Consider the following 13,657-nt stretch of genomic DNA (forward strand, 5'->3'; position numbering starts at 1 on the left):
CCCAGGCAAGATCGATTGAAGCGGAGCCGAATCGATGGGCGCATCGATGGATTCGGTGGATCCAGGGGTACCGATGGTTCGAAGGGCACAGAAGCAGGGGTCACGGAGGGAGAGTCGGACGAGAGGAGGAAAGGTAGGACTCGCGGAAAAGGACGAGGACCAGGGAAAAGGGGAACGAGCTGGGGTCGTCGACGCTCGCCGACGCTCGGCGTCGTTCGTGCGGCTCCGTCGCAGCGAGGCGGGGTTTAGGCGGGGTCGATACGCGAACAGAGCCGCGTCTTCCCGTCGTTTCCGTGCAGCGTCGTTCTAATCGCACCGTATCGAAATCTGGCAACGGCTGCCGCCGCAGTTCGGCGCCACCGCTGCACACACTTGCTCCGTTTGGCGATCGCGCCTCTCCGCCGCCACCGCAACCGCCGCCGCCGCCGCCGTCGCAGCCACCGGAATCGCTATATCATCGGGTATCGTCGTCGCGCTCGTTCGAGAGTCGTCCGAGTGCAACGAATCGAGAATCGCGCGGTTGGCCGGGAGAAACAGAGATAGGAAAAGAGAGAACAGGGCAGAGGGGAAAGAGAGAGAGAGAGAGAGCGAGAGAGACAGGGTCGAGGGGTGAGGGAGAAAGAGAGCGCGGTGTTACGTTGACGTCGGAGTCGCGAGACGCGAGAGACCCGTGGAGTCCTCGAAGAGGAGGGAGGCAACGGAAGAGCGACAGAGACCGTGGAACAGCGCGCGATACAGGGTGGGTGGTGGAGAGGGGGAGAGACCAGGCAGAAAGAGAGAGAAAGCGAAGACAAGAGGAGGAAAGAGAGAAAGAGAGAGAGAGTGAGAGACAGAAGGAGCACACGCGCGCGCGCGCGTTCTCGCTCGCCTGTCGACCCACCGGTCGATCGACAACCACGTCGTGTCGTCGACGACGAGCACGACGAAGAGGAACGTGGCGCGCGTGTACGAGCGGGAGTGACGACACGTTAGCACCGCCGAGGTGGTGTAAGAAGAGATCCGATCGAGCGTGATAGAAAACGGAGACGCGGAAAACGGTAGGGCTGAGTGGAAGGAGGGGGAGAGGATAGGAGCGGTGTGGAAGGAAGGAAGGAGAGAAAGGAAGTAGAGGAGGAAGAAGAAGAAGAAGAGAAGAGAACCGGGGCCGAAATCGTGGCAGGGACATGTGCGCGGCGCTGTGCTCGCGGTCGGTAGGGACGTGATGGTACGTGGCTCGCGGCGGCGTGCGAGTTATCAGGATTGCTCGCGGTCACGGGTTCGTGACAACGGCCGTGGCGAGGAGTGCGACGGCGTGAGCGACGACAACGAGGCGCGCTATCGCGGGAGAGAGCCTCGGGGCGCCGCACGCCGACGGACGGAGCGCTGTTGCCACCTCTCCTCGGCCGCTGCACCGCGAGAACCGATACGGCAACCAAGAACACCGTCGTTGCCACGTCCGCTGCTACGTTCCGCTGCCAGCCGGGACGGCAGCTCGCTGGCCACGACACGACCGTATCTCTCGCTTAGCTGGTAAGCAAACCTATACACCGCTGGTGAGCCTCACTATACCGCCCCCGAAACCTCTGATAGTTCGCCGCGAATCATCCGACTGCCTGTCAGTATATTGCGCTTCGTCCAACTCCGCGATACTCCGCCGAAGATCGGAGCTCGGACGCGATCCACTGTTATCCGTCAGGTTCTCTCCGCCTGGAATAGCTACCGTGTACTCGCGGCCTCCATACAGTAGCCAGTGAGACAGTGAACTCGTTGATTGGCCCTCCGAAGGCGGACGTTTCCGAGGACTCGGTTGGCGGTGTAGTCCGGCTCCGTTCGGACCGTTCGTTGATTTTTATCAGATGTTTTCGGATGTACTCTATCCCTTAAGTTGGGGCTAACGTAAATAATCGACGAGTTTCGTTGGTCGTTGAGGACCGGCGAGATAGAAGCCTCATCGTCGAGAATTAGGGTTCGAACGAATCTAGGCAGCGGAGCCTGGCTCTCGTCGAAAACGTCAGCCTTCCAAGGGTTAAACAAGCAACGAGAGAGGGAGCGTGTTTGGGTAGATGGAGGCGGGCACTTGGCTCCGAGGGAGATCTAAGTTTAGTAAACAACGGTATTCGGTAAAATACGAGTACGTTTCGACGAGTCCGCTATCTTCCTTCCGGGAACCGTTATATATCTGCTCGTGCCGGCTGGAAAATGAATACAAACGATTCTTTCCGAACGATTACGAGAGATACACCGTTTGCACGGCTGGCGATAGTAGCAGGAACACGAGCCGCGTTTCCGTGGCACCAATGTCCGATCGACGATAGCCCCCTTTTTTTTTTTACTTGTTCCGCGCTGCGTCGCGATCGAATATCATTTCCTCCGTCGTTTCTACCGGCGGCTCGCGATCCTCGAGCGTAGAGAACGTGACCGGAATCGGGGAATAGAGCTTGTTCGTCCCGAGCCGATGAAAAATTTCGATCGCGAACGCCCTCGAGGGAACCGCTCCGCGAGGATCACCGCGAACGAATTCGTCCTCTGCCGGCTTGGCGCCAGACCTTTCTCAAGTCCGAGTCCAGAGACCCTTCTACTGCTCCCCTCCCCTGCCTCCCTGCCTCTGTTTCTGTTCCTCTCTCTCCCTTCTCCTACTGTCCTATTTCTCCCTCTTTCTCTCTCCCCCTGCTTCCGCCGCCTCCTCCTCCGCCTCCTCCTCCTTTTCTTCTTCTTCCTCCTCTTCCTCTCGCTCTCCTGTTCATTCCTGGTGACTCCACTTTCGTGTCTCCGCCGTGTTCCCGGCCTTGGCGAATCATTCACCAAACCGAAATTGCCTGAACACGAGTAGCCGACTGTGTTATTCCCGTACGCAGGTGGTCGAGCCTTCCTTTCCGGCCAGTTTCGCCGGCCATGCGCAGTGACACTTGCCCCGTGCTCGCGAGCTCGTCACACGCGAATCGTTTTCCAAACCGTCGAATGCTGCATGTCGACTCATCGTCCGGATATTCTACGGAAAAACAATTCAAATGAATGTCGTGTTCTTTTATAGAATTGCTCGCATTCCCCAACGCACCGCTGCGAGGTAAACTCGCAGAGCTCCAGTTTCTCGAAGCTTTTAAGGTTCAAGCCCGTGAGCCATGTAAATAAACATTGATCCCGGTTCTCTTGATTCGAATAAATTCAGTGAAAATCGAAATAAACTCGGTTGTTCTCGATCCCTTGTTCTTAAAAAGGAGAATGTTTCGTGTAATAGACGGTACATTCCTCGTATTAACGAACCGACGAACTCCTTTCCAACTCGTGCTATTGCGGATTTTACGACGAGCTCGTCGCACCGTTGAAATGCGCGCTATCAAACGAAGTGGCGGCACGATAAATCGTAACGTGTACGGGCCCGTGTAGATCCGCGCCGCGGTAGCTCTAAAAACCTAGTTTTTCCAGGTCGACGTGGTGTCGCGTGACCGGCCGGTTTCACTGTCAAGTACCTTTCACGCGAGGACCTCGTTGTTCGGCTCGTGTTCGGTTCCGATAATCCCGCCTCTCGCACCGAGGCGTTTCTTTAATCCCCTCGACGCGACAACCGCGATCGAATTGAATAAATCCCCGATCGACGATCCGCCGGCCGCGCGGATCGAACAGGATCCGTGGGCAGGATTCAAACGAGCGAGGAACGGGGAAAAAGCAGAGGCATTTTTCGCGGCGAACGCGCTAACTCAGACTCGGCGAGGAGTAGCCAACGGTTGAAACGGTATTCGTGCGAAAAGCGATTCGCTCGCGCGATACGAGCGAGTTGACCGACTTCGCATACGATTCTCGCGGCTATCGAGGTGTACCAGTTCGTCTAGTCGAAATTATTAAACGGTGCACGCGGCGCGGAAGGGATCGAGGAGAGAGAAAGCATCCCCTTTAAGAGATAGACCTTAAAGTGGCTGCGCAACGCTTTCCCGCGACAGGATTTCCACGAGATATTTCGTTATTCTAAATATACCGGCGATCCGTCGGTGTCTCGGTTAAACGGAAATCGCCGGCCGGCGTGCGCCCCAGCCAGATTACCTGCGTGAATTCCCGTGGGGACAGTGCGCGCGGCCGGCTACCTGCGTTTCGACATCCTCCGCCGCCCCTGCCAGAACGCTCGCGCGTATCGACGTCACCGGTGCCGGTACTAATGACCCGCGTAACGCGATTTAATTTTAGATAAGCGAAAGATCATTCGGATACCCGGCGGATCCTCGTACGTCGAACGAGACGAGTCGCAGCGACGCGACGCGCAAGCGAACTCGCGCGTATCGAGGGAGAAAATAAATGCGACGATCCTACGAACGGTGCGCGGCACACGTCTGGTGGACCGTCATCGCGCCGGCCGCGATTAAACGATTTTTAATCGTCCCCGATCCGACAGCCGCGGATTAACCAACGGACCGTCACAGCTGTTTCAGAACCGAACATCGACATGGAGGCGACGGAGAGGGAGAAGCCGCTGGTTAAAGAGTTGAACGAACATATCGTGTGCCCTCTCTGCAGGGGCTACCTCATTGACGCAACGACGCTCGTAGAGTGCCTGCATTCTTGTTAGTATACACTTTCTATCAATCGGAACACTTTCGCCCGATCGATCGGGAGTAATGTTTGTCTGTCTGTGCTCGAATCGCGTGTCATCCGCTTATTAGCATCGATTTACAAGGCAAAATGCCCGGGGTGTCTGGTAACTGTAGCACAATTCGAATTGAATACGCATACTCGCAGACAGTATGGAACAAGTCACTGTTCATTGCTCGCTGATTCTACTTAGCGGAATTGCTAATCGTGTGAATGTACATCTTATTAAAGGCGAACTGTGCGACAAGAATACTTTACCATACATCTTCGTATTATTTTGCTACTTAGAATCAACATTGATAATGCCAAGATTACCAGCACACCCTGTATGGCCGGGTAATAAAGCCGTCCGATCGCAATACTCGAGCTATTCGTACGCGCCGCTGCGCCGCACCGCGCCGTGCCTCGAACGGCTGTATCTACTTCGTGTGCGTGAAACAGCCCGTACGGTTGTCCGCCCTTCTGGCGGGGCATCTGAATTCATGGAGGGTGACTAACCGACGCGCTCTTCGTTGTGCTTTCTAATTTGTCTGAACCCGATCCGGTGCGTACTTCAAAAACAACTCGAATAACGAAGCATGAAAATGATTGCAAAGATTCAACGCGAGATAAATAACTTCGGATCGAAAACGTAACAGAGAGATCGCCGACAGGTGAATAATCCGATCGCGAAGGAATTGCACGAGTAACGCGAACTTCTCGGTAACAGTAGAAACGCGTTTCCGGTGTTTAACGGTCGCGAGCGAGAAGTCTCGCGGTGAATTGCGTGGTAAAGTCGCGGTGCTCGTGGGATGACCCACAAAAAGACGACGCGAGCTAAAGTACAAGGCGGACGACGCTCAGTTTGCAGAGGTTGCATAGTCAGACGGCTGAGTAGCGGTGCACGAGCGTGTCCCGTGTGCAACGTCGCGACGTCTCCGCCCCTGCTGCCGGACGTGAAGCTGCAACGACTGGTCTATCTGCTGGTACCGGGCCTGTTCCGGTCCGAGCTCGAACGAAGGCGCCACTTCCGGCTGGTGAACCCGCAGTGTCCACCGTTGGCCCCACCTTTGGGCGCTCTCGACCTAACCTTGGACGATTTTGTTAGTCTAAGCCTGTGCGCGCTCGATGAACCGGAAGACGAAGCGCGCGATCAATCACCGGAAAGTTTCGCCGGGTCAAGACCACGGGCGAACGTTGACCAGCCGAACCACGAAGAGGCGACACGGATCAGAAGTACAAGATACCTGAAATGTCCTGCCGGCGTGACGGTCCGACATCTGGTGAGACTGCTGATGCTGAAGAGAGGCTGGGAAGAGGTGAACTCCCTCGGGGTGAACAAGATAGAGATGCTGTGCGAGCGGAGCAACGAGCAGCGGCTGGACACCCCCAAGATGATATCTCTGGACCACTCGTGGACTCTGCTGGATCTCGCTTGCATATTCGGCTGGAAAAGGGTGAGTCCGTTAATTTCTTTTAGTTTGCTACTTGCTCCTATCGCTGATCCATCGTGGCATGATAATGAAACCAATAGTTTGCCTTGCTCGCGTTCCGAAATTCGTTTGCCGCCAGCGCGTTTCGGACACGAAGACGAACGATAGATACCATAGGAGAAGCGACGATTTTCACGTTACAGGACTCGCCTATGAAGCTGTTTTACCGGCTGACGCGAAAGGATAGTAACGCGGTGTCCGTGTCGAGAGTGAGTCCTTACAACAACGAAACGAGCAAGGATGTCCCGACCATGGAGAACATTCAAAGGCCGCCGACACCGCCGCCGAGTCCCAAGCCAGTCCAAGAATGCGAAGTCGAGGCTCGTAGGATTTTAGAAAGTAGCACCGAGCCGGCTCGGTCCCTGGAGGCGAATCCGGAACGCGACAAGGAGCCGAAGGCAAAGAAACCCCGCTGCGAGGTGACGCCCGTCATGAGGACGCCCGATCTCGTGCCGATGCAACCGAATCACGTGCCGGAGAGCTCGAAGACTAAAGAGCTGGCCAGGCTGGAGCACAGGAAGCGCAGGAAACGACGGAACAAACGGGTTATAGCGGAAATCACCACCACGCCGAGGGAGGATCTGCTGAAGCTGAAGGTCCGCCTCACGCCGTGTCCGCCGAGGATCACGTCGACGACGGCCAGCGGCCAGACCAAGGAGAAATTGTTACAGATGAGAGCCGTTAGAAGAGAGAAGATCAAAGCGACTGCACTAGGCCAGCAACGATCGACGAGTTCCTTGGTCCGGGAAGATGGTGCCAAAGACGGTATCGGGGAGACCGAAGAGACTATCGAGGAAATTATAGACAGTATACCGGACGAGGTGGTCAGAATCGCACAAAACATCACCACGCAAGCCGAGGAAGCGTCCGCGGGTACGGAAAGAATAGAGCAGAGGAGCGTATCGACAGCTTGCAGACCTCCACCTAAATCAAAGGAGGAAATCGAACTGGATGCAGCGAAGCCGGCCGAGCAGGTCGAAGTGGAGCGACCTAAGAAAGACGAGGAGATCCTACGACGGTTAGGTTTGGTCGCGGTGAACGAGGCCGGTGACAAGTTCCGCGAGAAGGCGAAGCAACGTGTCCAGAACAACGGGGAGAAGATCGACAGCTTGGATCGGGAGAAACTCGAGAAGCAACTGCGCGAGAGCAAGGCGAACCGAGTGAGGAGCTTGTTGGCCGAGAAACAGATGCGCGACACGCTCAAGAGCATCATGTCGAAGACAAAAGAGGAACAACCACCCCCGCCTGTGCCGGTCAATACCGTTCCGAAGAAGAAAGGCCCGCCGCCGCTGGCACCCCTCCGAGTCGCGAAGCCGTCCGGCTTCGCCGCGTCGAGCGCCATTTTAGAGCCGAACAATTCCAAGTACGAGACCCCGTTGGATCTGAGCAGCGGCGGGACCACCGTGCACAACAACGTCCTCGACTTGTCGGCCAATTTATCGGCTGGCAACTTCTCCTCGTTGTCGTCTTCGTCGCCCTCGCCTTCGTCCTCATCTTCGTCCCCATCTTCCTCTTCGTCCTCGTCCTCGTCCTCCTCCTGTTCGGTGTCCTCGTTGAATTCCCGGCCGCCGCGGCCCGGGATCGCAACCGGAAGCCTGCTGCGAGGCAAGCCGAAGGATTTGGATCAACGCCGCGGCCAGGAATCCAATCTGGTCACGCTCTCCGACGCTGCGGTGTCCTTACTGAGCGGATGCATCGGGGATAAGAGCACGGTGGACCCTCTGGTGCTCAGCTCGGCGAACATAGCCAGCAAGGTGGCACTTCGGATACCGCAGCCACATCAGAGAATCTCCGGTTTCGGGATGAAGATCAAGCCGAACTTGGGTATCAGGCATATACCCAACCCTCAAGCGGTGGTCGCCTCGCAATACAGGAATCAGAGAGCGAGTTTCTATAACGCTGCCTCGCAACAGCCACCGTAAACAGAATGTTCAGATGATGATGATGATGATGACGATGATGATGATGATGATGATGATGATGATGATGATGATGATGATGATGATGATGATGATGATGATGATGATAATGATGATGGCGATATATCATACCACAGCCCAGTTTCCCTGTCTTCGCTCCTGTTTCCTCATTACTTCCTGTTAACGTTACACGTGTAAGAACGCTCCTACTGAAAACGAGATTCCTATGTGACCAACCCAAAGGCTGTACGTTACCATATATATTTTCTTCTTCCCGCTTCCTGCGAAGCCGCGTCGCACACGCGCAACCATAGCCCGACGATATCAATGGAAACGCGACGAGTTTCGCGTGGGCGCGAGGACACACGGTACACCCGGTAGCATGATCTAGAACGCCGCCCGACTCGGAGAGTGAAAGTGTACGAAGATTCGACGCTGTAAAACGAAACGAACCTACTTAAACCCTTTGACGGGTCGCCGCGTATTTACCGGGCACGAGCGAATTTTATAACGAAACTGTAAACTTCGAGATACACTCCGATTTTCACACGTTCGCGAGGGAACACTCAGACGTCGCACACTTAGAAAGGGGTTTCGTAGTACGCGCGTGGAGGGGTTAACTCGTCGATTGAGTAGCTTACGGTCGTAAGAGCGATTAAAGAGGAATGAGAATAGAAAAACGAAGAACCAGTAGAACGACGAACGAACTCGTCTTCCCTGATTAACAAGCTAGAACGAAGGTAACGGAGTGACTGCCTTGTGTCTTCGCCCCGAAAGAATAGACGGCGGCCGGTGTTCGATCCGTTGTTAGCTAGATATGTTAAGTTACGTATGTTTGTAATGCATGTATGTGTGTCTATGATCCACTATTAAACGCGAATCGTAACGGAGTCCCGTACGGACGAGCGATTTTTCAAAATGGGTCGACGAATTCGACGAACGGCTCTACAATTGGCGAGCGGCGCGACGCTCGACAGAGATAGACTAGACGTATACACATATAAACGAACGGTTTAGGGGTTGCGTAGAGAGGGTGTAGCGGGTGAATGGTTAGGAATGACGTCGGACGGATGACGGATAAGCGTTTCTTGTCCCCTGCCATCCCGCGTGTTGTCACTCCTTAGAAATTTAGAACGAAATATGTACTTCATAGAGATGCCAAAGAACTTCGGAGAACGTGTGCAATGTATTAGTGCAATTTAATTATCATCTATACATACATATATATATATAAATATATATATATTATATATACATACACATTATACAGCGGATTTATCGCGGTGGTAAACCTGTCGGATTCAATTCGTGGCAAAGGGGTAGATGCTAGTCGTGACGGCGAAACGTATTTGTGAATTGGATGAACGCGATTTCGAGCAGCCCTTAGGTGAATTGTACAAGATGCCGGACAGATGTACGTTCGTGTGTAACCACGGAGCCATCTTTTATAAATTGATAATACACGCCCGGAAGCTTTGCGAAAGCTTTCGCGACGCGCGTTCCCGATTAAATACCCTCTATCGAGGGCACGCCGTTGAGTCGAGTCGCGCGCACGGCCGTCGAGGCGCGCGACGAAAGTTTTTATTTTATAGAATTTAGAAACTCATATCGCTGTTATTGGTTTCTCTGAATGATATATTGCGGTCCAACGGTACGGAAGCATCGCGGAGAGGCGCTGATCCATTACGGAACCCGTTATGCGTGATATACGAGGACGATTTTTAATGCTGTACCCGGGACACTTGTACGACGCATCCTTGAATTGCTCTCGTTCAAACGAGGACAGCAATAAAGATCAATTTGACTTGAAGTAAACCCCGATACGTTTACCGGGAATCCAGATCCTACTCGAACGATCAGAATAATGCAGCGTTCCAACGCTAAGAACCACAACCAATCAATCAGCGGAACACACTGATTTATACTTTTTTAGAAAGAATCGCGGCCGCGTGTCCCTCGAAATTTCGCGCGGTGTTCACCGCGGCGACGATATACGTGCGCGAACGAAACGCGGATTCGTTTAAAAATTTCCGATGGGGGAGCTCGTATCTCCGATCTCATCCGAGATCAGTTGTTTCGAGCAGTCTGGTTAGTTGTAGTGTTAATGAATCGCGAACGTCGCGTGAAAGGGAATAGCATAATTGTCGAACGAGCGGTCCAGGTGGGTATGGAAAAACACAATGCCGGGTCGGAATATTCGAGACGAGTCGACGCTGATTAAAAGCACGCTTCGAACGGAACTTGTAAACGAGAGGGTTGGGAGGAGGGGAGGGAAAACAGAGAGAGAGAGGGAGAGAGACAGGGATAGAAGCGAAAACGAACGAGAACTCTGCATACACACGTAGGACGACAGTGCATTATATAATAATATTCGTGTAGGAAAGCAGCGCATCAATTAATAGACACATATGTATAGCTTGTACGGTTACGATGTCCAATTAACTCGCTGCACGGTCGCGTGCGCGAACGCGTGTGCGTTCATTCCCGCGCGGAAAGTATTGCACGCGCGCAACGAAACGTGAGTCTACGGTTTCGCGACGGGATCAGCTACTCGAATTAGTAACGAAATTTGCGTCAATTACTTTCGCGGTTGATCGACAGCCGCGCGATTTCGATCAAGCTGAAAATCAAAAAAAAAAAAAGAGAGAGAAAAAAAGAGATGAAGAAGAAAGAAAATGAGAAACTGCCAGTTCATGAAGACGAGGCGAGCACTGCGTTCGGGGGGTGGCCACAGCTCGTCAGAGTTCACGGCGATTTCAAAGGGACCCAGATTTTTACACGTTATTTTTCTACGGGATTTTTTAATCGAAATCACGCCAACGAAGGCGCGCGTTACGTTCTATCGTCGCGCTATCAGAATTTCTCCATTGATCCGGTAATTATCGAATGTCCGCGTCGCATAAGTAGCGAGAAGATCGTCCGCGAGCGAGTAAGCCGCCGCGTGTTTCGCTCGGTGTTAATAGATTGATCGTTTTTTAAGGAATATCCGCGTTATTTCCTCCTTAGCGGTTCGAAACGTTCAGTGACCCGTCTCCTAATTGCAAATTCGCCGCTCCCAAAGACTTCAACGCGCAGGCACGCCGTGCCCGCGGCGCAACGAGGGATCAACAATTCTTCCGATTAATTAAACCGTTTCCTTCGCGCGATCGAAATGGGCCCCGATTTCGAGAACCTTCGAGACACTTCCTTAAACCGACAGCGAAGAACGAAAATGAGCGAATGGTCGTTAAAAATCTCGTCTTTCATCGATCAAGAGTTTTGATGGGAGCGTTTTAGATTTTGAGAAATTATCGAGATTCTATGGAAACCGACAACTGTGTCGTTACCCGACCCCAGGTCGGTCATCCACGGTTACATACGTTGATCTTTGTTTGAGAATTTTCGAATTATATATCGCGTGATCGGCTGTATCGTCGGATCTTCGTCGTGACGTACAAGTCCCGACATTGGAAGTCGATTAATTATTACAGTTACTATTGATATTATTGTCGCCATGAATACTAAATATGTAACACAGTACAGTATTTCCACGGTAAGCAAACTGTGAATTATAATCGAAATAAGAGTATCAATAATCGCTAAGACTACAGTTATCCAAATATTCCAGATCTATTTTTCGCATTACCTTCCTTTGTCTTTCGTTTCTCTTAGCCATCGCGGAAACGGTCCTAAAGTCGTCGGTTCGCTTGTTCAATATGCAATCAGTGGAGAAGGAATTAGAAACATTCTGTGAACCAAACCACGAGCGGTAATAGAGGTTGTAAACGCGTATTATATGCAATTGCGTATCCGGTACCGTTGATCGTTCGAGTACATAATTATCCAGACTATTGCGGCAATCAAGTTTTTATTTGATATCTGTTCCGTTGCATCTCGTCGTCGGTCGATTGGAATCGACAATGTTTGTTGTTGCTAATTAATTAACGCGTTCGATTCGATATTTTGTTAAACTTGTTTCTAAAAATCGTGTTGCATCCAGTGTACGATCATTGTTCGGCAATAAATTGTGATGTGTATAATCATATAATCGTATTTATTCCAATGCACCCACGTTCCCTGCGAAATGGTACTGACAATAAACCTAGACCGAAGAAGAACTATAACTCCAGCTATAACAATATCCTCTTATGTTTACGACCAAAACGAAACGCAGCGCATCGAATCGTATCCCTTGGAGATCCGAAGAATATCCGATCCAACCATTCCTCCTCGCGTCATCGCCATTTTCGCGTCCGACCGCTATCGGCGCAACTCTAACAAACAATTCCAAAAACCAAGATTGCCGACCATTCGCCAAGATAAGCATACCGCGATGGCCGAAATGAGTTTCGAGAAGCGTTCAGCGGTTCCCTCGTCTTCCTTTGAAGTTCATCCGCATCGTTTACCAAGGTACTAGAATCCTTAAGCGCTTCCGCTTCAAACCCATCCCTTCCGAGTTCACCCGAGACCCATAGAGACATCATCGGAGACGCTGACGATTTTCTCCCACGGAGGTTAATGGTCTTTTTCGGTTCGCCTCATTGACGAATGGTCCTCCGAGCGAGTCGGGGGCGCAGGGTCATCGGAAGGGGGCACCGAGAAGAAACCAAGGGAGGCAGAAGTCAAGGCGAGAAAGGGACACAAATCATTCGTTCGGAGCGAAGTGTACACGGGGAGCCAAGGGATGACCTTCGTTACCTTCGTCCCGCAGAGGTGGCAAGGAGCGTGGGTAAAAAAAGGCGAGGAGGGTACGGAGGATGCCTACCTTCGGCAACCTACATTAGGTACGGGAGACGCGGAGTCAGCCAGCGGCCGCGGGCCACGGAAACTCGACCGCTGATTGGCTACAACCTCCCCCAGGGAAGTGCGTCGGAGAGTGTCGGAAGTGAAGAGGGGTGAGCTTGCCTAGAACGAGCCGGTTGCACACGAGGCGAAAAGGTCGGCAAGGAAAGGGCTCCTCGTCCAGCTGGCAAGGACTCGTCTGGACTCGATTCGGCGGCATCGTGTGCAACCGGCTGGCTCCCTCGGTATACCCGCTTCTCCCATTCTTTCTCTCTCAGACTCCCTCTCCGTCTCTTTCTCCCTCCGAAGGAACAGCCCGTCCTTCTCGTCCAGCAACGCTCCTCGGGATTTCGGTCTCCCCCTTTGCTTCTCGCGCCCTGTTGCCCCGGTCGGTACCGCGGTAATGCCGCCACCCCTTCGATCCCTCCACACAACCTCCCGTCCCATCGGCGGCCTGCCCTTGTAGCCCTCCATCCCACCGAGCTATCCTTTTACCGGCTTCCGCACGCGTGTACGCGTGTTCGCCTTGCCGCGCGACTGCGACGGACGTATAATTCCGGCCGGAGGGGCAGCGGGGCGAGGGTTCGACGGGGGCGGGAAAGAGAGAGAAGGAAGAAGGGGATGATAGATAAGGCGGCAACGGGGAGTGGGCAGCGAAGGAGGACCGAGACGACGAATCTCGCGCGCTACGAACGAGGGAGGAGGACGGACAAACGGTCGGAGGGGTAACGCGCGAGGGGAGAGACAGAGAGCGAGCGGAACAGAGGGGGGCATGGAAAGGGATGCCGTCGGAAAAGAGCGAGAAAAGAGACCAGGCGTGTATCTGTACGAACGTAACCCACGCATACAGGGAGCACGACGCAAGTGCATGTCGCGTGATCGGCTGCGAGGGATACGGACGCACACACTCGCGCGCACCCTCCTGCTGCCGAATGTAGTAGAGAATGA

The 13,657-nt window shown here is 53.2% G+C and overlaps 1 protein-coding gene across 2 annotated transcripts; it reads left to right on the forward strand.

Annotated features, from left to right (window-relative positions):
• Window positions 1-265: 265 nt before the first annotated feature.
• LOC116432137 (uncharacterized) lies at window positions 266-11,964 on the forward strand. 2 transcript variants are annotated; one of them, XM_076364922.1, is made up of 4 exons: window positions 266-1,509; window positions 4,389-4,529; window positions 5,401-5,993; window positions 6,173-11,964. In XM_076364922.1, the coding sequence occupies exons 2-4, from the start codon at window positions 4,412-4,414 to the stop codon at window positions 7,949-7,951; spliced, it is 2,490 nt and encodes an 829-aa protein (XP_076221037.1). In that variant the 5' UTR covers window positions 266-1,509; window positions 4,389-4,411; the 3' UTR covers window positions 7,952-11,964. The 2 variants fall into 2 exon arrangements, with proteins under 2 accessions (XP_076221037.1, XP_076221040.1); XM_076364925.1 differs by lacking the exon at window positions 266-1,509 and adding an exon at window positions 1,567-2,110.
• The last annotated feature ends 1,693 nt before the right edge of the window (window positions 11,965-13,657 follow it).

Source organism: Nomia melanderi, chromosome 1, assembly GCF_051020985.1.
Source record: "Nomia melanderi isolate GNS246 chromosome 1, iyNomMela1, whole genome shotgun sequence".
NCBI lineage: Eukaryota > Metazoa > Arthropoda > Insecta > Hymenoptera > Halictidae > Nomia > Nomia melanderi.

Excerpts from the sequence above, each read along its gene's own strand:
- LOC116432137 (XM_076364922.1), top strand. The coding sequence starts at position 4,412 with ATGGAGGCGACGGAGAGGGAGAAGCCGCTGGTTAAAGAGTTGAACGAA. Across the intron at positions 4,530-5,400 it reads CGTAGAGTGCCTGCATTCTT|TTTGCAGAGGTTGCATAGTC; the intron begins GTTAGTATACAC and ends GACGACGCTCAG. Across the intron at positions 5,994-6,172 it reads GCATATTCGGCTGGAAAAGG|GACTCGCCTATGAAGCTGTT; the intron begins GTGAGTCCGTTA and ends TTCACGTTACAG.